This window comes from Crocodylus siamensis, chromosome 5 (assembly GCF_052110815.1).
Source record: "Crocodylus siamensis isolate JL-2025a chromosome 5, ASM5211081v1, whole genome shotgun sequence".
Taxonomy (NCBI): Eukaryota; Metazoa; Chordata; order Crocodylia; family Crocodylidae; genus Crocodylus; species Crocodylus siamensis.
Genome location: NC_143399.1, coordinates 129,053,094 through 129,080,082, shown reverse-complemented (window position 1 = coordinate 129,080,082; position 26,989 = coordinate 129,053,094). Strand labels below are relative to the sequence as shown.

General features: G+C 41.0%; 1 protein-coding gene across 14 annotated transcripts in view; it reads right to left on the bottom strand.

Annotated features, from left to right (window-relative positions):
- CLASP2 (cytoplasmic linker associated protein 2) overlaps window positions 1-26,989 on the bottom strand; it is a 221,824-nt gene that overhangs the window by 26,459 nt on the left and 168,376 nt on the right. For 10 of the 14 annotated variants that reach the window (XM_090050336.1, XM_090050323.1, XM_090050332.1 and 7 more), the window contains 6 exons: window positions 26,486-26,730; window positions 24,814-24,877; window positions 16,429-16,592; window positions 13,930-14,008; window positions 13,755-13,805; window positions 7,585-7,728 (listed from right to left, as the gene is read on the bottom strand). In XM_090050336.1, coding sequence (XP_089906462.1) covers window positions 7,585-7,728; window positions 13,755-13,805; window positions 13,930-14,008; window positions 16,429-16,592; window positions 24,814-24,877; window positions 26,486-26,730 — 747 coding nt within the window. The remainder of the gene's footprint in view (window positions 1-7,584; window positions 7,729-13,754; window positions 13,806-13,929; window positions 14,009-16,428; window positions 16,593-24,813; window positions 24,878-26,485; window positions 26,731-26,989) is intronic. The other 4 variants (XM_090050327.1, XM_090050337.1, XM_090050329.1 and 1 more) reach the window with 1 other exon arrangement.

Here is a 26,989-nt window from a genome sequence, read left to right as displayed (position 1 = left end):
AAGCATCAGTGTGATAGGATCGCATTGCCCCTTTATGGCTTTCCTATGTTTGTTAACTATATCACAAACAAATGTTACAAAATACCCAGAATACAAAGGACTCCTCATCCATTCCCTTTAATGCACCCCCACAAATTTCAAAACATTACAAAAAAGTTGCCACTCTCAATACACTTTTTGCCTCATCTCTACACTACAGATCTTTAAAAAATTGAGTTGTCTTCTAATTAACACAAGCATCTTCCTCAAAAAAAACTGCCCTTACAGAAAGTAAAAGCTTGATTTGGAAAATGAGAAAACTGTTAAAGAGAGTCATACTGAGTAGCACCTTATTAAAAAAAAAATCCTTATTAAATTATAAAACATCCTTCAGTTTTATAAACAGAGATAATTTCATCGTTTCTAGGGTCGGAAGGGACCTGAGCAGATCGAGTCCGACCCCCTGCCATGGCAGGAAAGAGTACTGGGGTCAAACGACCCCAGCAAGGTGTTTATCCAGCCTCCTCTTAAAGACCCCCAGGGTAAGAGCCTGCACCACTTCTCTTGGATGTTGGTTCCAGATCCTGGCCGCCCTGACCGTGAAGTAGCACCTCCTGATATCTAGCCTAAATCTACCCTCTGCCAGCTTGTGACCATTATTCCTGGTCACTCCTGGCACTGCTTCGGGGAACAGGGACTTCCCCAGTGCCTGCTGGTCCCCTCTGACTAGTTTGTAACAGGCCACTAGATCCCCCCTCAGCCTTCTCTTCTGGAGGCTGAACAGGTTCAGGTCCTGTAGCCTCTCCTCGCAGGGTCTGCCCTGCTGCCCCCGATCATGTCAGTGGCCCTCCTCTGGACCCTCTGCATGTTGTCCGCATCCCTCTTGAAGTGCGGCGCCCAGAACTGGATGCAGTACTCCAGCTGCGGCCCAACCAACGCCGCATAAAGGGGGAGGATCACCTCCTTGGACCTGCCTGAGATGCATCTGTGGATGCATGACAAGGTGCGGTTGGCCTTCCTGACTGCATCCCCACACTGCCGACCCACGTTCATCTTGACATCAGTGATGACTCCAAGATCCTTTTCTGCCTCTGTACTGACGAGAAGGGAGTTCCCCAGCCTGTAGGTACGGTGCTGATTGTTCCTCCCCAGGTGCGTCACCTTGCACTTGTCGGTGTTGAATCCCATCCTATTCTCATCCACCCACCCCTGTAACCTGTCTAGGTCTGATTGCAGCCTATTCCTCCCTTCTAGCATGCCCACATCCCCCCACATCTTAGTGTCATCAGCAAATTTGAACAGGGTGCTATTACCCCCTTGTCCAAGTCACTGATGAAGATGTTGAACAGTGTGGGCCCGAGGATAATGAGGGATGAAGTAGGAATGTTACACAGAGAAGATGGGGGAGAGATTAAAGATTATTTAGCTATAATCCAAAAACTATATGAACACTCAGAACCAGTTTTCAGTGAAGACCATCACAAATATGGAGGGAAAGGCAGGACAGTTGCTAGGAAAGAGGCTATGAAAGTGGTACAGACAATGAAAACAACCCAAAACAAGACGTATCATGATCTACTATAGAAAGAAAACAGTGAATCCAGGAGAAGAAAGGAAAGTAACAAGGAGTAAATAATAAGACATGAAAAAGTAGACTCAAACAGTATTTCAACTATCCCCCATTGTACAAAGGAAAACAAGAAGGCATTTAATATATTTCTTCCCAATCCAATTTGGGGAAAAATTCCTTCTCAACTCTCATTCTAGCCATTAAGCAGTTAAATCAAAGCACAGAAGCAAGACGCACAAGATATATACCCAAAATCCAGTGCTCTGGGGTAAGGAACCCACTTCCCCACCCTCAAGTACTGTATTCAAGGGGAAGGAAAATAGTTGTCTGCATGTGACGTGCAGGATCCCTGACTTATAGGATTAACACAGCACCAAATGACACAACAAGTATTCTAAACATATTAGAGATTTAAGAGGAAGGAGGAAGAACAAGGCAAGGGAACCTAATCCAGAAAGGGCTGGTCACAACCATGCAGATTAGGGCTGTGCAAAGCTTCGGTCACCAATTCGATTTGGAGGAGATTCAGCCCGATTTGGTGGCCGAATCTGAGAATCGAATCAGGAGATCCATTAATTTCTCTGAATCGAATCAGCAGCTTCTGATTTGATTTGGAGAGATTAGATGATTCGGACACAGACAGTTTTATATGTTTTTTCTACATACACCTCAAGGTACCAGGGGGTTTGTGAACACTGAAATGGTGGGGCAAATGGAGCGTCTCGCGAGAGCACGTGGGGGGTCCCCTGCATGCACAGTGGTGAAGCACATGGGGGACCGCCCCACCCAGTGACTGGTGCCTCCTGGGTCTGGGGGGGGGGGGTTTCCTGGGGTCTAACCCCCCACAGCTGATCACCGAGCTTGGGGAGGGTGTGGGGGGAGTCCCCCTTGCATTCAGCAACACACCCAGAAATGAACCAGAAGTACTTCCAGTTCACTGCTGAACAGGCAGGGGGCCCCCCAAGCTCCTGTGGGATGCTCCATCTGCCCCACTATCTCAGCATTTATGAGCCATGCCTGGTACCTTGTAGTATGTAGAAAAAACATATAAAACTGCATCTATGGCCAAATCGCTGATTCTCCAAATCAGAATCAAATCTTTACATTTGGATTCGGCTGAATCAAATTGAGACAGTGATCCAAAACAACTAATCAAATCACTGTCCCCCGAACGAGGCCGAATCCAAATCTAATCTGGCCCACTTCACACACCCCTAATGCAGACAGGCCTTCCCTATCTGCGCGCACAAAACCACAGAATTCCCAGTAATATAAAATATCCCTCAAAGCAAAAAACTTTCCTCCAGAGCCGAGTCACTGCAAGCCTATCACTCCTTTGCACAACTGCTCTAACACTAGCCTTCTTCTGAGCACCTGACAACTTTTTCAGTCTTTGCCACCCAATCTTGTTCTCACCACTGGTGAACTAATGCCATTCTCCTCCAGATGCCACTTGCACAGGCAAACAACATGAATGGTGATCGCTTCCTTCCCATTACATTTGTGGAGACTTCAAATACTTCCCATCATATGCTACAAGCTTTAAATTACTGCTCCAAAAACAACCCAAATCATAGAAAGTTAGGGCTGGAAGGGACATCAGGAAATCATCTAGTCCAAACCCTGCTCAAAGCAGGACCAGCCCCAACTAGATCATCCCAGCCAAAGCTTTGCCTTGCTGGATCTTGAAAACCTCCAAAGATAGTACTTCCACCACTTCTCTGGGTAACCCGTTTCAGTGTTTTACTAGCCTCCTAGTGAGAAATTCTTCCTAATATCCAACCCAAATGTCCCTTGCTGCAACTTCAAACCATTGCTCCTTCTTCTGTCATCTACCACCACTGAGAACAGTTTAGCTCCATCCTCTTTCGAACCCCCCCGTCAGACAGTTGAAGGTGGCTATTAAATCCCCTCTGAGTCTCCTCTTCTCTAAACTAAATAAGCCCAGTTCTCTCAGTCTTTCCTCATGTCCCCCAGCACACTCACCAGTTTTGCTGCCCTCATCTGGACTCTCTTCAATTTGTCCACATCTTTTCGGTAGGTGGGGGCCCAAAACTGAACTCGGTACTCTAGATGTGGCATCACTATTGCTGAATAGAGGGGAATAATCACTTCCCTTAACCTACTGGTAACACACCTACCAATACAGCTGTAAGCCTTCTTGGCAACAAGGGTACGCTGTTGGCTCGTATTCAGTTTGTCATCCACTGTAGTCCCCAGCAGGTCCCTTTTTGCAGAGCTGCTGGCCCCCAGCCTGTACTTGTGCATGGGATTGTTCCATCCTAAGTTCAAGACTTTGCACTTGTCCTTCTTGAACCTCATGATTCCTTTTGGCCCAATTCTCCAATGTGTCTAAGTCACTCTGAATCCTAACCTAATCATCTGCAAACTTGCTGAGGGTGCACTCTATGCCATTTGCCAGGTCACTGATGAAGACATTGAACAAAACCAGCCCCAGGACTAATACCTGGGGCACTCTACTTGATACCAGCTACCAAATATACATCAAGCCATTGATTACTACTCTGAGCCCGATGCTTCAGTCAGTTTTCTATCCACCTTACAGTCCATTCATTCAGCCCATACTTCCTTAGCTTGCCTGCAAGAATGTTGTGGGAGACTGTATCAAAAGCATTGCTAAAAATCAAGGTATATACCACATCTACTGGTCTTCCAACATCCACAGAGCCAGTCACCTCATCTTAAAAGGCATTTAGGTTGATCAGGCATGACTTCCCCCCCGTGAATCCATGCTGACTGTTCCAAATCATCTTCTCCTCCAAGTGCTTAGAAATGGATTCCTTGAGGATCTGCTCCATGATTTTTCCAGGGACTGACGTGAGGTACTACTGGCCCGTAGTTCCCTGGATCCTCTTTCTTCTCTTTCTTAAATATCATTATGCCATCTCTTCCACAAAAGAATCAAAATCTGCTTTGAACAATTTAAGTTCCCTGAACCTATGAGGTCATTCGGGAAACCATTCCAGAACTTCATTTTTTGATTATTACAAAAGTACCTTCTAATTTCCAGTTTAACTTGATTTGTGACTAGTTTGTCTGCATTTTTTCTCTACCCATAATGTCTTTTAGTCTTAACTAACTCTTTTCTTTCCCTGGAATTTGAAACATCTTTTATGCCTCCAAACATATTTGTAAAAAAAGAGCACTCATATACCTCTCAACACCCCCCCATACTTTGGTATTTTAATCTCTTCTGACAAGATAGGCTCTCGCCTAATCATCTTAGGGGCCCTTCTCTGCACCTTCTTGTTTAAATTAATCTTTTTTGAACAAAAGTGACCAGAACTATACAATACCATAAATAGGTCCAATGAGTGACTTGTATAACAATACTATTGCTTCTGTCTCTTCTAAAAACTAAACCTCTCAGGTCTGAATCACACCAGCAACCTGCAATCACCCAACAATCAAAAGTTTTTGTCTCTCTTCTTCTCCATTGCCTCAAATCTAAAAGCCGCAGCTTACAACTGAAGTTCTTGATTTTAGTCCATGCACACAACTTTGTGCTATTAAATTTCATAACACTTCTATTACCCCAGTCCAGAAGGCTATTTTTTTAAAACTTATTTTTCCTCTGCATTAGTGTTCTCTCACCCAACTGTGTTATCCACAAATTTCCTAAACATGTCTAATTTGCGTGAAAAGACTGCTAATGAAGATATTAAACAGAAGGAATATTTTAAGAACTATTATTAAGTAACCTCTCTCCAGACTGATAGCTTTCCTTTCAATATAACTTGATTTAATTTCTTTTTAGCCAGCTCCTTCTCTACCTCACAGTTACAGTATTAACCAGTACCTTCTCTGCCTTTGCTAAAAATGTCCCAAAGAATTGTCTCCAAATGCTTTACTTAAATCTACTACACCTTTATCTAGAGGTCTGTTGTTCCGTCAGAAAAAGGACATTAAATTAGTTGACATCAACACAACTGTTTTATATTTCTTTAATAAAGGGGTGCAGAAACACAGGTATATGCTGGCTTCATACTTGAGTTACATTTTCAAACCTGTTTAGCCTCTATAACTGTTGAGCTAACGCGATTAAACCCAAAACGTTATATGAAAATCAAAGATCTGTACATGTGTTAAAAACAAGTTACTAAGACTTTTCCACTCAGAAAAAAATTACAGGAAACATTTAAAAACAAATGGTGAATATCTCTCTCTACATAAGATCTTTAAAACCCTGCAAGTTTTATTGAAAGGCTCAACTTTTGTAATTCTTTTTGAAAGGTACATTTATTAGCAAGTTTCATGAAGTCTTAGTAGTTGATGGAAGATGCTATACATCTAAAACACGTTTGATCAGTCTTTTGCTACAGGGTGCTATAAATTCTGGATGTGTGTCATTTTTGATGAGCAGTTCAGAACTAGGCAGTTTAAAGTAAGCAGAAGTATTTAGCAAGTCTTTTTCATGTTAGGTTTCAATATTTCCATGTTTTCAAAAGATAGCAAAAAATGCTAGAGCTGGGAAAGCAGTCATGGAATGTTAATGGTCAATTCCAAGACAAGATTATTAAGAACAGGAATGCAGAGGAACACTGAAATTTTTTAACAGATAATGAAAAACAGGTTTCAATAATAGTATGTAGGGAAGGTGAAAAGGGGAAAGGATGAAGGAGGACACCAACATTAATAATTTAATTAACTTAATAACACTTCAATCATTTGATACTTGATAAATAATGAAAAAAGTACTAAAACTTGTGCATTTCTGTGTGATGTTCTCCCCCACTTTTTGCTTGCATATAATGAATTAAGTTTCCTTTTATAGCAGATTTTGGCAGCCCCCTCTTTTGTAAAGTCTTGACATAATTTTATATCTACTGGGGGAAATAATTTTAAGAATCAACCTCTGAAAGACAAAGATGATGCAGGTAAAGAATAAAAGGAAGACTCAGGAGGAATGATTTTTGCCAAGTTCAATTTGGGTTACACTAAGAGCTCCTCCAAAAAAAGAAAAAAAAAACTGGAGACCAAAGGCGAATCCACAAATTATCAAGGGGAGTGCAAATAACTGGAGTAATAAAAGTAGATTATAATAGCTCAGCAAGGGAAAGAAAGTTGACAAATGGGAGGATTCAAAGATCTAAAGGAAGGAGAAGCTATTAAAAACTTGTTCAGAAAGGTAAAAATCCCTTAAACTGACTTGGAGAGGAGAGGTTGGCATAAAAATCACAAGTGAGCTCAAAATACCGAATATTCTGAGGTTAATGAAGCCAAAATCTTTTCAGTATTTTCTTTAAACAGGGAAACATCACTCACTCATCCCAGAAACAAATCTTTCTAAAAAGTGTATTTTAGTTTTCCACAGCAATTGTAGCCTTTATCTGCTCAGCTCTTTGATACTGTTTTATTAAAAAGTCAACCTCCTTTTGTCAATTACTCCATAATCCTTTCATCAAATACAAAGAACTTTGTAAAATCTGAAGCAAATGAACTATAATTTTGGCTTCTTACTCACTCCTCCTGTGGTGAATGTATTATTACTGTGACAGAGTGGTCCTTGTTGAAGTAATATTAGTAAAAGCTGCCTAAAGAAGGCCACTAAATAAAAGTAAATGCCATGCAAGTATCTAAAATAAAAGCAATGTCAGCCCTTTTACCATAAACTTAGGTTTCATCCCAATCAACCTGCCCTTTCTAAAATTCTAAGACTTTTTAGTAAGAAGCTAGCAAAAATGGTTCTCAGCACATCCTTTTTGCCTTAATATATACACGCTTTTTTCCCCTCTGTTTTAACCCATCATGTTTGAATGTCACTTGCATGGCAAGACTGATACTAAAGCAGGTGACTCCCTAGTCTTATAGAATGAACTCAGAAAAATTATTCTCAGAAAGATGGCCTTACATTACAAATCCCAAATAACTTTTTCTTTTAAAGTATGTAGAGCAGGGTACAGCTACATAAATAACAACTACCTCTTTATTGTGACAATACACATAAAATACTATTCAGCCTCAAAACTAATGTAGAGGAAACTAATGATTAATTTCAGTTTTATTGGACATACCTTCCTAACATCTGAGCTTTTAGGTTCTGTGGTCCAGGTGATGATTCGAGATACTGCCAACCGAGTCTCACTTGAATTAACAAAGTCCCCTGGGTCCATCTGCTGTGCAAGTGTCTCTATGTATTTAAGAATTGCAACTTTTACCTGCAAAGATAGCCATAGTCAAGTAGATGGATAAAAACGGTATGTTGCTTACAAAATAAATTTCCTTTTCTTAAAAAAATTAAACAAATCCAGAAAAAATTAACAGAATCAAAACAAGCTGTTTCTTAATTTTTTTTCTTCACTAATTTTAAAACAATTACCAGGAATCAATATGAAAGAGAAAACCAATATAAAACTCAGAACAAACATATTGTACTAACAGACTTCTTAATTTTCACTAACACCAAGATCACCAGCATCATTCCACATTTAAGAGTCTAGACATTCATTTGGTTTTTGATTAGTTTATATTTGGAGTTGGGGGCACAAAGCAGCAAAGTATGGCAAGAGGGCCATTTGATCAATCAATGGATATATACAGGTGTAAACAGCCTCTTCCAGTACACTTTACTTTATTAGAACTCAAAATCCACTGTCAGTCCTTCCTGGAGCAGCAGCTGGTGTTTAGCATTAAATATCTTTGGGATAAATCCTGTAAAGAACCTTTCCATTGTAAAAAGAAAAGTAAGGAAGTTGAACTGTTACAATAACACTAAATTACTCAGGGAGGTCAAAACAGCTAATTGTGAAAAACTGCAGGTTTTCATAAAATTGAAATAATGCGCAACAAAATGGCAGATGAAATTCAGTGATGTACATGGGAAAAAATAACCCAAGATACACATATTCCGAGAGGATTTCTACATAGGCTGTTACTACTTAAGAAAGAAATCTTGGCGTTATTGTGGGTAGTTCTCTGAAAACTGCAGCCCAATATTCACTAGGTGTCGAAAATGAAAATACAACGTTAGGAATTGTTAAAAAGGGAACTAAAAACAAAACAGCAAATGTCATTTCTCACTGTATAAATCCATGATTTGCCCACACCTTGTATACTGTGTGCACTTCTGCTCCCCCACCTTCAAAAGGCTATAACAGAGGAAGAGACATTAGAGAGAAGAACAAGGATGATCAGGGGATGGAAAAGATTCCTTGGCCAAAACTTTTCAGGTTAAGGATGACAGCGGGTGAGGGGGGCAGAATGATAGGGAATAATAAAAACACAAATGGCACAGAGAAAGCAAATAGGGATTTACTAACTCTGGCACAATATCATAACTAGGAGATATGCAATAAAAAATTATAAGGGAGCCGGTTAAAAAAGACAAAACAAAAAGAAGTTATTGCAAATAGTATGTAGTTAACCTGAGGAACTCATTGTATACAAAAAAGAGATGTAGCCGCTGAAAGTTTAACTGGGTGAAAAAGAGGATTGGGCATATTCATGCAGGACAGGTCCATCAGTGGGTATTAAACATTAGTTTGGGGTGCGACATCCAAATTATGACTTTATAGGACTCTGAATACTGGAAGGTATAAGGGAAGAAGGGACAGATTGGTCTAGATGGGTGTCTTTGCCTTAGCATCCATGTTCTGCACTGAGATACAGGTACCTGGTTAGATGGACTAGTGGTCTGACCAACTGCAGTACTTATGTTCTTAAGTTGAAGAAGTCTAGCATACACACATGCACACCCCTCCATTTGAACTAACTGATGACTAATGAATGTAAGTACATGTATGAATGGGCAGTAGGCAAGAAAATAGGTTGGTGATTACTTATTGAGATCATTTTGTTTAAACTTTTCAGCTGTTTTGTCTCCATGAATAACTGAACTATATCAGAGAGCTCTTCAGTAAGAAAAGTACATCATCACAGGATACGGTTTTGGGTTGACTTTGAATCTGTTTTTGGCATGCATTACAACTGTTCTTAATAGAAATGGGCCACTTAGATACTTCTGATAACGAACATAACATTTCAACTATTTATACAAATGTATACATTTGTGGGAGGAAAGGCAACTCATATTACCATAGTTAGTCCAATCCAGGATGAGGTCCCCTCCCTGCAATACTTTCAGTATTCAGAGTGCACACTGCATCTTCCTCCCTGCTCTTGTTTATTCTAATGCCTACAATGTATTTCATAATGGGCAGGCAACTAAAAATCACTACTTATCCCACTGACCAATATTATCTTCCTGAATTTGTCTGTTGCTTCTTAGATTTTTAAACACATTAGGAAACGCATCTTCTCATTCTGGTTTTTTTTCAGTATCCTAGGACACTGAGGTCCTGGTCCATACCTAGGGCTCTCAAGTGCTATGGTAATAACAGTGTTGGAACAAAGTTCTTCACATGAAGTGACCTGTAAATGGACTGGAGAGTTTAAACCAGTGATTCTTGACCAGCATGCTGCAACACCCTGGGGTGCTTTGAGACCCTCCTTAGGGTACCATAGGGTGCTGCTCAATATTAGCGCTGTTAGGTATGCAAACACCTACACATGATTCACAAGATAAACCCAAAGATTTCAAACAAGAATCCACAGCATCAAAGGCATTCTGACCAGTTGTGGTGCAAGTTGTTTGCAACAGAATTGCTCCATTATTCTTCTGTAGTCAAGAAATGAATGAAAATTAACAGCTGGCATTTCCAAGGGTGACCTGAGACCAACAAAGGGTGCCTGGAGTCTAAAAAGGTTGAGAATTACTGGTTTAAACTATAGTAAAAAGTAGTTCGGTCTTTGCAGAATGATCTTTCACATCAGGTCAATTATAATTAAATTGCATCAGCTTCACTGCCAAGAATATACCGCGTACCAGCGGTGGGGCAACTCAATTCCTAAAAACACTGAATGATGTGACAGTGGACTGGGAAAGGGGTTTCCTGTGCTGCAAAAGTTTGGATTTCACTCACTGCACACGGCGATAAAACACAAACCTTACAAAATCCAGAAAGAAAGAGAAAGAGACACTTGTGCACCTCCAAAAAAGCCAAATAGTCCATAAGTGCACTTGTCTGGTATGTGGGAGATGCAGTTTTAAATCTGTTCTCTTGGGTTGAAACCAAAGACCTGAAGAATCCCAGTCTTCTTCATTCCAGGTGAGTGCCCTAACCCCTACACTCTTGCCTGTTTTGGCATAAAAGCTGTTCTTTTATTTATTGCTGGGAAGAGGAGAAAGGGGGAGGGAAAATACTGGCTCTCTGAGAACATGGGAGATGGAGGGGAAAAAAAAGACACCTGAGGATGGGTTTCCTAATACGTCAAATGAGTGCCCTCTGAGTTAATGGCACCCTCCCCCACTCCCCTTCCCTATCCCCCTGCAGTTTTGACCAGAAATTCCATCCTGGATTTGCCAAACCATTCCCCAAAATGGTATACGCCTTCCTGTGAAGTTTTGGTTTCGTCAAATCAGCATTTGGTGAAAAAATGCTTTGTTGGAAAAAAAAAATCCTAACCAACTCTGCTCATAAGGCCTACACAAGAGATGGACTCCAGGACAAACAGCAGGTGTCTGAAATTCAACCCAAAAAGAGTTGAACCAATGCTTCAGGCAAAAAGGAAGTGGTTTGAAGAGTCTGCTAGAACAATGCCCTTTCTTTGATGGCAAACATTCCATATTTGCCAAAATGGCATGAAGTCTTGAGAGTCTGCTTTACTCATCACTGAACCTGCCAAGGAATGCTCTCTAGAAAACATCACTTCTTCTTAGACATGGATTTCAAAGTGATTTATGACTTTTTGTCATCCTCTGACACACCTTAATGCATTTTATTTGATGATGAATGCAAAAACAATGCCCAGACCCTAAACGATGCTAAAAATGGCTTGCTTCTCCATGGAGTGATTCACAGATGCACACTGTTCCTGTTTTGGTTCACATTCCACGTTTGCAGCAAATTCAAAGTCCTGCTTCTAATTTGCTAAATCACTAATGGGACAAGCCCAGCTACATTAGAGGTAAGGTAAGTATCTGCACAACATACAAACAGCTGCACTCCTTTGCAGTGAAAGCACATTACAAAGCCCAGGACAAAGCATAAGAGCCAGACACACATTCTTGGTCAAAGCTGAATCTACCTGTAGACTAATTTGTAGATAAAATGAAGAATCTAATCCTCATCAGATTATACTGAAAGACCTTCCTCTCTGATCCAGTTTTGTGATCATAATCATAGAAATGAAAGGCATTTCTGAATTCACCTAACCCACCCCAAAATCTCTCCCTTTAAAGGAGTTTTCTAGGGTTAGAGGAGGAAAAAAGAGTTGAAACCCTGAAGTCCATTAGGGACCTTGGCTATGAGTCACTTGGGTACAAATATAAACACTGAAGTCAGGTAGTTAGATATGCAATTACTTCTACCACATTGTATTCAATTACCTCTAATAAATACATTACCCATGTCTTTAGTGTTAGTTTAGGGGTTTCTTCGATGGGTCAGAACTGTGAATTGAAAAGGCCTTTGGCTTTCTGTATACAAAATTATTTCTTGTTAATCAAGCATATATAGTTTAGAGAAGAACTTAAGAATAGTCTCAATTTTGTTTTAAAGTAACAAACTGATAAACATTTGAAGTCACAGTTCCAAAATAGTGGACTTCACTGATCACATCTGCTCAAGAAATCTTAATTTTTCTTAAGCACTAAAAAATCTTTACATTATCTACCAAGAATCTGTTTCTTAACCTAGGTATTTCTGACTTCCTTCAAAGTTATCAAGATGTGCTTTGACCCATCCCATCCATCCTCTATACCTTGTAGCTTTTGATCTCCATATCTTTGATGGCTTTCACTCTTTGGTCTTCATCTTATATCAGAAGTTCCTGCCTTTTATCCCCAAATTGCTAGTATGAGCTTTACAAAAGGGATCTGCTCATGCTTTAGTGCAGTGGTTCTCAACCTTTTCAGGCTCAAGGCACTCATCAGGAAATACCAGCTGCTAATTTTCACTCACTTTATGACTACAGAAAAATAAAGCAATTGTTACATTGCAAAGAACTTAGAAAGACCACAACAGGTCAGAATGTTTTTAACACTGCCTATTTTTGTTTTATCACTATGACACCCTACAGCACTCTTGAAAGGACCTTGGACCCAGGTTGAAAATCACTGCGTTAGTGGTTACATCAAGAAATTTATGGAAAAAATAAACTTAAAAATGATTAATATACAACCTGACATATTAGTCTTTTTGGGGGAAAAAAAAACAAAAACTGTCTTCCTTCAGAACACACTTATAGAAAATGTATAATTTCTTGACTATTTTACTGGTTTAATTCAACAGCTTTGATAACAGTCCCTAGTTTAAAACAGCATAATAAAGCAAAAATTGTCCTTAAAAGAGTTTACCAGTGTAAATTTTACTGCACTTTAGACAGAGAGCGCAACAAGGTATTTCATGTATTCCCACTGTAGTCAGGGCAAAAATATTACCTTATGCAATGCTATCTTGTGCAACACATTCAATTGTGTAAAATTATTCTGTGCAGTAAAGAGCAGAAAAATGCCAATTTTGTATATGCTTGTTGTTTCCCCAATTTGTCTTAATTGTAAACCTTAGGTTTTATTCCCTTCATACCAAAGCCAGATTCTTCTAACTATAATTTCACTACAGATTTCAATCTTTATTTTGTAAAGGTGTTTCTATACATAAGGATTTTGGTGAAAATATGTGCATTTATAAGGAAACACTTTGCTTTTAGAACAGCAACATAAAAAAGTATGCACTGAATATACCAAAAAGAGAACTTATTTTGAAAGCAAGAATTTAAATATGCCAATTTGAATATACATACATTAACAAACACAAAACACACTAGACATAAATGATAATTTAGTAAAATATCTTCATTGTCAGAGCCACTAAATCTGGACAGGAAGATTGGAAAAATCACAAACATAAAATTAGGAAAGATTTGAGAGAGTGAGTTTGCATAACCAGCTTGGTGTTAGGCAGCCATCTTTGTTGCCCCTGTATTTACTGAAGTACAGCCTTATTAGGTCTGTTGTCGCATCAAATGCTTTGACTCTTGTGTAACATTTCAGCTGCAACATTTGCATGCTTAAAGTTTCTTGCAAAGGTTAGTAGATGCATACAGGTGCATACAAATAAAACTTATCTGACACATTGTAGTTTTGCACAGGGTTAAAAATGAAGGCAATAATGCAGACAAAAACCTTTGAGCTCCAAAAAGAGCGAAGCTGGTCCTGCAGTGCTGGCTTGACTGTCTGAAATTTTATAAAAACAAAATCCACTAATTGAAAACCTTTTTGGCAAAACACATCCAGATATTTAACAGTAGGAAAATATCTATCAATATTTTGCTTATAATACAAGTTTGGAAAACATTACCTTCAAGCTTGGTGTCTGAGTCTGGTCAACAGTGAATCTCATTAAAATACTGAATTGGAGATCATTTGGAAAAGATTCTCTGCAAAATGAAAGCATCAGGAAAACATGTTACATACATGGGGCTTATTTTAACCACCTCTTTATGTTAAACAACTCTAAGTGGTACTTACAAAACCACCAGCATTAACATGTATAGGGTGTATCAACACAAACACACTGCAAAGCTAATTGGGCTATGCTAATTAGGCTCTATTCCTGAGTCTAAACTACCTCTGAAACTTTAGAAGTGGTTTTAAAGCTAACAACAGGTTCTTCTTCGAAACAAAACCCTTCCAGTACAGTAGTGGAACTCAATCTTTTTCTCCAGGGCTAGGGACGAATGTTCAAAAAGCCTGAGCCTGAACTGATTCAAACTTTGCAGGTTAGTCTAACCTGCCTAGGTTGAACTGATTTGTAACTGTGCAGACATTCCCTCTGGACTGAGGAAATGCAGGCAGATGCCTGCAGCTAGACTGTGTGCAGGGATGCTGTATTTGGGGGGTGGGGGGTGTTGGCCAGCCTGGGTAGTAGCCTTAGCTGAACTGGCCAGAGAGGGGTTTAATTCCCCCCTCCCTGTCTCACCAGCAGGATCCGAGCTAGGTCTGCTGGGCACTCTCCCTTTGCTGCTGCATCAGTGGGGCCATGCGTGGCTAGACACTGGCCAGTATGGCCCTTGAGGCAGATGGGGCACTGTCACAGAGTACTCAGGTGCCCTGCACTTGAGAGCAGAAATGGCTCGGGAGAGACCCCTGGTAGCAGGAAGGGGGGAGGCTCAGCTGCCAGTCACCAGGACTGTGCAGGTGCTGGTTGCTAGGGCAACCAGTGAAACCTAGTGAGAAGAAGGGGCAGGGCTTAGCCCTTCTTAAGCCCAGGCAGGAGGCCAGGAGGGCAGTTACCCTCAGGGGGCCGAGGGAGGAGGAACTCGGCTAGTGTAGACGTAGGGGAGAACTCTGACAGCGGGAACATCCCCTGGCTGCTGCTGGGGTTGGGGTGCTCTCTCTCTGGTAGGGACTGAATCTTGTTTGACCACGCAGTCTAGCTTTTATGTTGTAGCCTGGGGGTTTGTGTTCTTGTGTTTATTGTTTTGACCAGAGGACCAGGTGAGGCTATTAGGGGTTGAAGGAGGCCTCATAGGGACCCCACAGTAGCATAGAGAGGGTCCTGGTGCCAAAGAGGGCACAGCATTTTGGGTACATTGGCCCCGGCCCAAAGCTAGGGGGTAGCGAGGAGCCCCAGAGTAAAGGGGGCAGCGAGGAGAAGCCCCAAAGCGGGCAGTGCAGGACATCCAGAGAGTGCCGGTAGGGGCACAGGCTGCGAGACAAGCTAGAAGGCGCCAGTGAGGGTGCAGTAGAACGGACCCGAACAACATCAGGTACATCTGCGAGGCTTGGGCTGCAATGTAAGGGGAGGAAAGGAGCCACAGATAGTGCCCCAGGCACCAAGACAGAAAATGGGCAGCCTCCCACTTGATTAATATCTTCCAATCAAGCAAATAACAAGGCATGGCAGGACAGAAGGCGGGCGATTGGCCCTTAATCAGTGTTGCAGGGTCACTAGTAGACAGACCTGAGGAGGCACAACTGTCACAGGCATGGAGGGGGATTATTTTTCCCTCTACTCCTACTGCCCTGGAGGACTGCAACAGGGTCTGCATACCCTGACCACTGCTGCCACCGCTGCTTGCTCCTGGGTTGGGGCAAGTGGCAGAATAGGCCACCTCCTGTCCTTGCCATCAGATGCCAGAGAGAGGGGAGGGGAATAACCTCCTTCCTCCCTAAGACTTCCTGACAGCTAGCTTCTGGCTGCAGCCCACCCCACTGCTCCAGTGGCAGGGTAGGGGTTATTCCCCCTCCCTCCAGCTTCCAGCAAAGGGGGCAGGAGGAGGCTTATTTCGCTGTCTGCCACAAGCAGAGAGCAAGCAGCAGTGGCAGTTGGGCTAGGCAGACCCCGCTGCGGTCCCCCAGGGGCAGTGGAGGTGTGGGGGGGTGACCCCCCCCACTGGTTTTGAAACTGGTTTATGTGCATTGAACATCTGTTCTGTTACAGGTTTAAGTCAGTTTCTGATCATATAAACCAGTTTGTGCATCATGTCTGTCCCTAGTCCAGCATGCTGGATAAGCAGTGCTTGGGCAGTCCATGGGCCAGACTGGGGCTGGCGGTGTGCAGTCCTGGAGTGGGGAAGGGAGCGTGGCCCAGCCCTGATTTAGCTCTGTCAGGGGGGAAGGAAGCATGGCCTAGCCACAATCTGACACTGTGGGGGGTAAAGGCATGGTAATTCGGCAGTGGAGAGAATGGCAATATTAATGGCCATTGCTCCGCTGCAGCGAAATTTCCCAATCTGTAGGGAGCCCCATGGCCCAGACACATTTGGCCTTCAGGCCAGAGATTGAGCACCCATGCAGTACAATAATGAGGGAAATCTGGAAGTCACTCAGCACATTTTGGTCAGGAATATATTACCTTGTGATATCAAGTGCCTTCTGAACTTTTGCTTGTACAGACCCAAGCAAATCAGCACCCATTTTTTTCAGCAGCTGTGTCAGCAATACAAACAACCAATCCTGAAGATCCTCTTTATGGACCTGGATGAAATCCACCAAAGTCTCCAAAAACATACTGAACACCTAAAAAAAACAGATAGAAAAGGGAAAAAGGGGTTGGGATGGGAAAAAAGAGGAAGTCACATTGACATGTGCTGAACTCACAAACAAATAAGTAAGCAATAAGGGAATCAAAAAGGCAGAAAGAGGTAGTGATTTGCAGCCAAGCAGGAAAACAATCGGTCTTGCTTTTCATTGGCTTCTGGGATACAGGCATACATTTGAAACGTTACCCAACTTCTGTGGAGTTTGGCAATTAGCTAGTCCATGCAGTATCAATGAGTAAAGAAATGCTCACTGTGATGGCTGGCACAACTTTATTTTTTTTTTCAGCTTGACTTTGTTTCTCACTGCCTCAAGCTTTATGTATAAAGGCAGTTCTACATATCACATGCGGACTATTAAAATAACCTCTAAAAAAAACAAAGAAGCTACATCACTATTTTAGTGAATTATTATTTATGGACAAAAACATACTGCATATTCACAGAAAGGACCAGGTTCTTTCTGTAACAGAAGATTTTGAAAGAAGAAATCATCCACCACAGCAAAAGATAAAGCAAAATACATTTCAGATCCTGACACGTTTTTGAAATCCATAGCATATTAGCTTTCTAGAAAGGTATTTCTTCATGCTACTTTGGAAAAGCAATGCAGTTAATCTGTGCCACTCTGTAAATAGCAAACTACATCAAAAGTAAAAGAACAACCCTTGCTGTAGGATCAAATCACAAGTGACATTAAAACCTGTGGTACAGCTTTATGACAAAGAAGAGGGTATGGGTGCATGTGCGTGCGTGCAGTTAACATAGTTAGAAACTATCACTAACTTCTGGAATTATAAAGTTTCTACTGGAGTGGGACAAACATTTTCTAGATATCTGATTCCAATGTTAAATATTCTACCAGAATTCTAACCTAATCTTCAGATCAAAAAGGTATACTGCTGAGAAAAGGTTCCAGACAATGGTAGCAGTTCTAATTAAAGCTCTTCTTTTCAACACTGATGTCAATTCAGTGAGCAGGGTAAAACAAAATACAGACACAAGTCTAGACTTTAATTCAGTGGAGGCCAATCTTTCTGGCAGGCTCGCTATATATTAGCCCTGTGCCCTACAAATCATTCCAATCCCCCACACCTACCTGATGCATAGCTCTGCTTTCTGCTCCCTGCCTGACTGGCTGCTCTGCTTTCTGCTTCCTGCCCTATCTGTCACTTCACTGACCGTCTCCTTCCCAGTCTGCCAGGTGCCACCCACAGAGGCTGCCCGTGCCACTTCTGGCACCAGCATTACAGGGTGGCTACCACTAGTTTAATCCAAGTTATCCAGTCTAGCTTTGGTAACTATTGATGTCTCAGCTTTCTTTTAATTAAAGATCAATTCAATTGCCACACCTGATGTTTTCACAAAATTCTTTCTGTTCAGGACAGGCAGACAAAACTCTTGGGTAGAGGCGGTATCTTTTATTAGACCAACTGAATAGTAGCAAAAAAAAATTTCTCTCTTTGCAAGCTTTCGGGCCTAAATGCCTTTCCTCAGGCCCTGCGTGTTGGATTTGGCACTCAATCCCAGTGAGCAGAGCTGGACATAGGTGGTGCTGAGCCCCAATCCCAGTGTGCAGGGAGTGGGAGGGGGCAGCACTGGGCCCCGTGGACTCAATCCCAGCACACAGGAAGGAGGGGGCAGTGCCAGGCCACAGAACATGATATGGCCCACAGATGGGCCCTGTCACCCATTTGGTCCAGGGGGCCAAAAGGTTGAGCACCACTGATCTAGTCTATTAATCCATTATAGTACCCAAAGAAAGCTAAGAAATTCACAAAATGGACAGATGTCCAATAATCTTTCCCTTATACTAAGCCTGATCCTGGTTAATAGTTAAGCATGATTCTTAATAGACCATATAAAACTTATAATACAAATTATGATAATTCTGGATATTTTTCTTAGTAATTCTTGGTCTTAGCCATTCTGTGGTAATGAAGCTGGGGTAGGCAAAATTCAGCCCACAAGGACATTCCATCCAGCCCACAGGGCCCCTACAAAATTTAGAAAATTAATATTTATCTGCCCCTGGCTGCCTGTCATGTGACCCTTGATGGCTTGCCAAAACTCAGTAAATGGCCCTCCACCTGAAATAACTGCCCACCCCTGTAATAAAGTAAGCAGGGCAGTCAGTGTTTCCATCAAAAATTCCCCTCCCTGAAAGATGAAAGCTCTAATTAAATCTGTGGTGTGTTGGCCTGCTTGCTGCAATGGGAATGCTCTGAATTATTCACAGCATATGTGACTAGGACAGGTACTAGAACACAGCTTCAGCACATCTTGTGTTGGGATAGGTAAGTTGGGGGTGCAAAAGCAAAAGGAAAGTTCTGTCTGCCTTATGTTTTGTTCAAACCCACCATGACTTTGTGCCAGTGAAAGTTAATCAGTGCTAATGTATCAGTGCAATGAAAAGCAAGGTAGTGTTAGAAATGAGACTATTCCAAAAGCTAAAAGGTGTAGGGCAAACAATGTAGCCATGCTGCAAATCCTATACATTACATAGGAAAAGCTGTATTATAAACATATTTTTTAAACTGAAAAGTTGAGCACAGAAGGATCAGGAAATGTAAGATGTTAGAATCACATAATAGCTGAGCTGGAGGGGACCTCAAGTGGTTATTTAGACTAATCCCCTGCTCAAGGCAGGACTATTCCCAACTAAAACCATTCCACTCAATGGTCTGCCTAATCTGCTCTTGAAAACATCAAACCACCTCTATGAACAGACTGTTCCAATGCTTCACTACTTATACAGCAAGAAAGCTTCTCTCTAATCGCCAACCTAAATTTCATCTGCTGCAATTTAAGACCATTGCTCCTAGGCCTGTTACCTGCAGTCACAAAAAAAACAGTCCATCATTCTTATAAACACACTTTAGATATTTGATATTGTTATCAAATTCCCACCCTTTTAGCCTTCACTGGTAAACCATGCTTTCTAGGACTCTCACCATTTTTGCCACTCTTTACTGGGCTCCTTTTAAATTGTCCAAATCTACGGGCCCAAAACAGGACACTCTCTCACCAGTGGGGTGGCAGAATAGCGTGGAAGAGTAACTTGGCTTGATTTACAAGTGATATTCCTATTAATATAGTCCTGTATTCTACCAGCCTTTTTTGCAACAGGAGCATGCAGCTGGATCCTATTCAGTTTATAGTCCACTGTACTCCCCAGTCCTTTTCTGCAGTACTGTAGCCTTAGCCAGTCACCCCAGTCCATTTATGCATGCAACCTTTTACCCTGCATCAAGGATCACTTAGGTCCAGAATTACAGCTGCACAAACAACCTTACTTTTAAGAGCTCCACTTTCCAGTCTGAATAGAGTCCACTATACTAGGGATTTATGTAATCTTCCAGGGTTTTTCATAAAAGATGGAGGTGGAGAATAAAAGACAGATAACCTGGCGCATGCGGCTGGTCCTAGTGCCCCCAGCCATGCAGTGTGGCTCCGGTGGCACAGTGGCCACAGTCACTTTTGAAAGCCTCCACACCAGTGGCTCCTTCCAGCTGCTGCTGCCAGTCTCCACTGCTGCTGTCAGACCCAGCCATGCTGCCCGGGCACTCTGACCCACCTGCCTTGCACCCACCGCTGGGGATACTGGACAGAGCAGGTGAGTAGGGTTTTCGTGAAGACCAGCCCAGGACCCATTCAGACAGGGCTCGTGGCCAGGAGGATGGGATGGGGCTGCAAGCAGGGAGTGGCATCCGGGAGTGGGTCAGGCAGGCAGGACCAGGAGTGGGATCAAGATTGCAAGGCAGTGGTGACAGCATGGGGCTGGAACCCATGGCCCTAGATACAGCAAGGATCCGCTGCCCACACATCCCTGCAATGTATGCAGCAGTGTGTGAGAAGCTGATCATGGCTCTGTCCCCCACCTCCACACTACCACAGCTCCACAATTCTGATCCTAGCCCCGGCCCTGCCTGCCTGTCCTGCACTCGGGATGGGGCTGTGGGTGGAAAGAAAGCAGCATTCCAATCTGCCCATCTGTATGCCCTGCCCGCGCGGGTCTCACGCTGGTCTCCATGGAGACCCTCCACAGGCAGTGACAGCATGGTGCTGGGGCCCAGGGCAGCCAGGATCCACTCCCTGCTTGCCCTTCCTGTGCAACCAGTAGCCAAAGGGACATGAAGGGAGCAGATTGTGGCTATGCCCTGGGCCCCATCCCTGAGCTTTCACCGCCAAGCAATCCTGATCCCAGCCTCACCTGCCTGCAGCTCCATCCCAGTTGCCTGCTCCCTAGCTGCACAGGGGGCAGAGCCACTTAGGGAGTTTTGGTGAGCTGCTGAGGGTGGGAGGAGAGGGAAGGTGCTGACCTGGCACCGGAGGGGCAGGTAGTGCAGAATGCTACAATACCCAGGGATGCAAGGAGATCCTTTTAAGAATGATGTGGGTTGAAAGATATTAGTACAGTTATGCGTGCAGACACCTGCACATGATTCACGAGGCAAACCTAGAGACTTCAAATAAGAACCCAGTGTGTCAAAAAACCTTCTGACCTACTATAGCCTTTCCAAGTTCTATGCAAAAGAAATGTTCAGTTATTTATTTTTTGGTCAAAAAACAAGTGAAAGCTGAGAGCTGACAGTTTCTGAGGGATGCCTTGAGTTTAAAAAGGCTGTCACTAGCATTGACAAATGCTGTGCATATATCCTTAACTTTTAATTATTCGATCTTCTAAACTTGACAGTTCACTGTGGATATTTAGGGGTTTTCAAAGGTTATGAAATTAAGCCACTGAACTTATATAGCTTACAATTCCTGCTTTATCAAAAGAGCATTTAAATTCCTTGAATTTGAGCAATACGATTTGCTGGCTCATACTGAAATCTGCAAGCTAAATAAGCTGGCAAAAAGCTATGTATACTCCTAATAAGCTTTAGAAATTGGGACTGGTTCATGTTTGAATTTATATAAACTACTACTGCTAATGCACTCCAGAGCTTCTATGCCAATATTCTGAATTACTCTCATCTTGAATTGCTGTAAAAGAATTTAAGCTTGAAGAGTTCCCAAAATAAATGTTCAAAATAAATTACCAAATGAATCATTTTCAAACTTAGCTGGATTCCGAAGCCTGAAAAGTATCAAGAAAAAGTTTAAAATTCAGTTTCCAGTTACAGCTGCATCCATTTATGCCTGGAAACAACAAAATGATTGAATATTGATCGAGCTTCCCCAAAACATCTGTGTTTTGATCAAATATGGACAACTTGAGAAAATTATACAAGCATCCAAACAAAAGAGAGCAGAATAGACGCTGGAATTCAACTAATTACAGTGGAAATAATCTATACCAGATATAATTTTTCTTGATAGTCTTTTTTTTTTGTATTAGAATGTTCAATTCTGAAATCAGATTACACAATCTCAATTCAATAGTGGACAAAAACAGATATTGTAAGAAAAACTGATATCTTCCTGGTAAATTATTTTTTAAAATGTAACTTAATAATTACACTGCAGATGCACCAACCACCAACAGGAGCCCATAACCAAATGATGTCAGTTAATTAGTAGATAAAGCACATCTCAATACATTACCACACAGTTTAACTGTATATAGCATTTTATGTATTGCAAAAAGCTTGATACTGCATGAATTCTTTAAAGGAAGAAAAAGAGGAAAAAGGGTTAATTGCGTAGTCATGCAATAGGGTTAAGGCTTCCAACAAATACTGAACCAACTTACTCTCTAAAGAGAGTTCCAACACAGGGGACAGCATGCAAAAAGGAAAAAAAAAAGGGGGGGAAAAGATAAAAACACACAAATTAGTCTCCATCAATGCAAAGTTCCTGTATGGAAGAAAAAAAACACAAAAAATAAAAAAAATATTTCAAAAGCTTTTATAATAAATTTCCAGAACAGTATGGAAGCAACCATTTTAGTTTACCTTTTATTTCTTTAAAACCACTTTTCTCTTAAAGTTACCATTCAGTCACTGTTTTTCCCCAAACAGTTCCTTACATTTGACTAAGAGCATGTTAAATGTGTATAACATATGGTAGTTGACATACTTTCTGCAGAAGTTTGAACAAATACTCTGAGGGAAGATTACATATTATGATTTCACATGCAAATACCAAAACTTACTATTTGTTAATCCTGGGATACTTAAAAGTTGCTGTTCTGCTGTTCAATCATTGGTTGGCATTTAGCAGGTTTGCAATATCTAATGGCAGAACAGCAGTAGATTGAGGAAAAGCTATTAATTTTTTAAAATACACTTTTTAAAAACCTAAAAATTGATAACTGATTTAAGTTGACCATCCTTTTGGTTATAAAACAAAAACTGTCCCCAGTAAACCTAAAAAAGGGAGTAACATAATCAAATGGAATTAAGTAATTTGCCACAACTGTAAGTACCTTTTATGAAAATATGCCAAATATAGCATTTTGATGCAACTGTATCAAACATTTTAATTAACTGATACAAAAATGTGCTTTTCTTATTAAAAAAGGTCTTTACACTATATTCTTTGATATATTAAACAATACAATATTAAAGACACCACTAGTGACCTGTGAACAAAACTGACTCAGCTAAATGAAGTTTAAAAAATTAAAGATTTTTGTTGTTACATGATCCGTAAAACGTTATGTACCCCAATATTCGATCATCTTCCCCTTTCCTACTTCTGGCTATTTACTCAGTCTCTCTGCAGCACTTAAACTTCATTTTTCCTCATGGCCTTCTCTCCTAAACTCCTGGTTTCAACAAGTCCTTTGGCTTTGCTTTTTTAACCCTTGTTCCCATGTGTGTCCCAAATTTCCCAAAAGGCAAAACTTTGCTACTGCAGCAGCAGAAATCTTGACAAGTTATTTTGGTGCTCACTCTGGCTCCTTATTTTGTCAGCTTTTCAATTAATCCAGTTTTGAAAACCTGTCACTTTTACATTTTATGAGCCAGTTCTGAAAATTCCACCAATCATGACAATCAGTTGTGACCAGCAGTGTAACAAAGGATGAGAGTGACCAAAGTGCCGACTTAACAGGGGTGCAAATATATGGCAGCTGCTCCCACTGCTGGCCCAGCCACCACTGCCACTACCAAGGATGAAGATCCTGGTAGTTAAGGCCCTGGTGATTCCATTAATTCTGAAATCATGAACTATTTTTGATTATTTAATTTTGATGTTTGTGCTATCATTTAACTCAGCGGTGCTCAACCTTTTTGGCCAACAGGCCAGATGGATAATTCTTGATCCCTCCTCAGTCCAGATCCAGCAGGGCCCCATCCTACCCCACAGAGCAGGGAGCAGCCTGGCTTTGATCTAGTGATGTGGTAGAAGCAGACTTGGGCCAACCCCAAATGATTCAGCCCCATGGGAGGAGGTGGCATGGCCCAGCCCCACAAGAGGACAGGGACATGGCCTGGCCCCAACCAGGACAGGCAGAGGGAAGGGCGTATGGCCCAACCCCATGGACAGGGGTGGGGGCAGGATGTGAACTGATCCTGAACTATCAACGTAGGGAAAGAGGGCATGGCCTAGCCCTATGGGAGAAAGGGGTTGTTGCCCAGCCCCAACCTCATGGCCAGGAGGGAAGGAGGCATGGCTTGGCTCTGATCAGGCCGTGTAAGGGGAGGGTCACATATGGACTCCAAGGTTCTGTGGGCTGCATTTGGTTTCAGGCTGAGCACCCCTGATTTAAACCAATACTGAAAAGTGAATAAAAGCTAACACAGACTGCACAACAAAGGAAAATAGGTAAAGGTTTCTCAGAATGCCTAAAATTCAAGACAAGCAGGAAAATATTAAATAATTATTAAATCATTACAAATATTCTACTTTATTTCCTGCTAGATTTAGAGAGCTGTTCACTCGTCTGGGTTGTTTTACTTTAACTCAGTTTTGCTAGCAGAGAATTTAACATACACTTATCTCCCTAACCATAAGATGGAAAATGAACTTTGTTTGAAAACTCAAACCAAGTCAAATGCCACAATCTCCTTATATTTAACTAAGTAATTCAGAATTATTGAAAATAAGAGCACATATAATAAGAGCACACTGCAGCAGAGTTCCCTAAGAGTTCAGGATCACCATCACAAATTTCATAACAATGCACAGCACATTTTTCAAAAGTGCGTCTGAATCCTTACTGACACCATTTAGAGAAACTACTCTGTACCAAGAACCTTGTGTAAGATTTTGAGTGCTGACTACAAGCAAACAGTAAAACCTAAACATACCTTGCTGTGAGGGTCAGCAAACATCCTGGTGAAGATTTCACACAATCTTTTCAATTCAACTCGACTGTCAATATGACATAACAATTAGTCAATAATGAGAAATAACAATTAGATAACAATAAACTAATTAGCTACCTAGTAAACTAATGGGCTACTGTAAAGCATTGTTTGAAGAAAAAAGCCTTATACATAAAGCCAAAAATTAGGGCCAGTGCATTTTGATAAGGTTAAAAAAACCCTTCTCAAAAGAAACTTTCCTTTTTTACAATCATTTAAGTGAACACTTTAACTTTGATTATACATTCTCCTGCAGTAAATGAAACCTAGGAGATGAAACTAGGACAAAGCAATCACTGAAACCAAACACCATAGTGAAACTAGGTAATAAATAACCTGGTTTTGACATTCTAATTCTTTCAATTTTAATAATTAAGAGATTAATAAAATAGATAATGAAAAGTGTTGCTTAAATATAACTTTTAACTAAGTAATCTCTTTAAACTCATAATAATCTAAAGTAATATTCCATTTATTTTACACTTTAATTGAAAAAGACAATCTATATATGAAATATTTAAAGTCACATATAAGGAATATTTTTCACCTCCTACAATGTTAAATAACTTCCGTTAAATATAGGACTACAAAAATTTTGCGAAAATATGAATAATTAATTAGGCGTATCAATCGGGAACTTTTCCTAATACTTTGAAGGGTTTCTGGTTTGATATCCTATTTGTCAATGATGACTTTTAGGAAAAAAAACATTTAAATAAAGAAGAGTGCAACGAAAAGTTAAGGCTGGGATTAGTTACCACTCTCATTAGTTACCAATTTCAACAGAAAATCATGTACGAGTTAAAAGCCGAATTAAATTTCAAATTAACATTTTCTTATGATAATAAATTAAGACATACAGTATAACCTCATTAATCTGGATATCAAAAATCTGGAATTATAAAAAAAAATACAGCACTTCCCCCAACACTCCGGTACTAGCCGCCGCTCCCCACTGTCCTCCCAGACATGGAGGGGGAACCTTGCACACAGTGCCTGCTGCCATTTACTACTCTGCGCCATGGCTCTGCATGTGGCCGCTGCTCCCCCCTCCCCTCCTACTCTGTGACTGGCTGCTGTGCCGGTTTAAAAATCTGGCTTTTTCAAATTTCCAGAGGATGCTCAGTCCCAGGCACACTGGATTAATGAGGCCATACTGTACAAATATTGTATACTCAAGTGATTTTCTAGGAATTTTTTAAGTCTGTGATGATCCCACTCATTAGAGAAGGGTTCTAGCAGGACTTCTGAGTAGTTTTATTAAAATAAGAGAGTCACACTGAAAACAAACCATCTCAGAAATATCTGAAGGATACAGCTTTATTTACTATTTTGGATTTCTGTTTTACCTCAGTTACTTCCCACTTTAACAAATGGAAAGGGATGAAGTGTCTTTACTAAATAAAAGAGAATCAAGACCTATAACTTTTATACCAAGATATATCACTGACATTTTCTATCTAGCATTTATACAGTAGAGTATTTTTCTTTGCTCACTCCAATTCTACTTAGAATATAATAAAATTATACCATCTGTAAATACGAAGATGGACAGCAGTGGGTTCTTCCCTGTTCCTAAAAGAAAACTGCTTTAAATCAATTGATATTTTCTTACCTTAAAGTCCTCTGATTTTTTAATAAATTTTGTAGACCTAGAAGACCTTCTTTTCTTTCTGACCAGTTGGAGCTAGCACAACGATTGAGGACCTCTGCTACATCTTCTGTTTGGCGCATGTATGTGGGAATGCTGCCATTCCGAGAGCTGTATGATCTTTCTGAGCAGGCACTGGATGCATCACTATTGGCATCATCATCCGAGTACATTCCATAAGATTCATACCTCCTTCGTACAGGCTTTTTCTGTTAGACACAGACCCCCATGTTAGCAATAATCACAAATTAGTGTCAAAATTTATATTTACATCTATCTACAAAAGGCTGGGCCATTCATTTATAAGCATGGCAACCCCTGCTTCAATAAATGGTTACAGATGTTCAATCAATCGAGGTATAGTAGTAAAAACACACTAAATGCAGCTCGATTATATGGGTTTCCAAACTAAATTTAAAAAAGAGCAGCAGCTTGAAAGTTATCCACCTAATTAATCATTTTCTATGT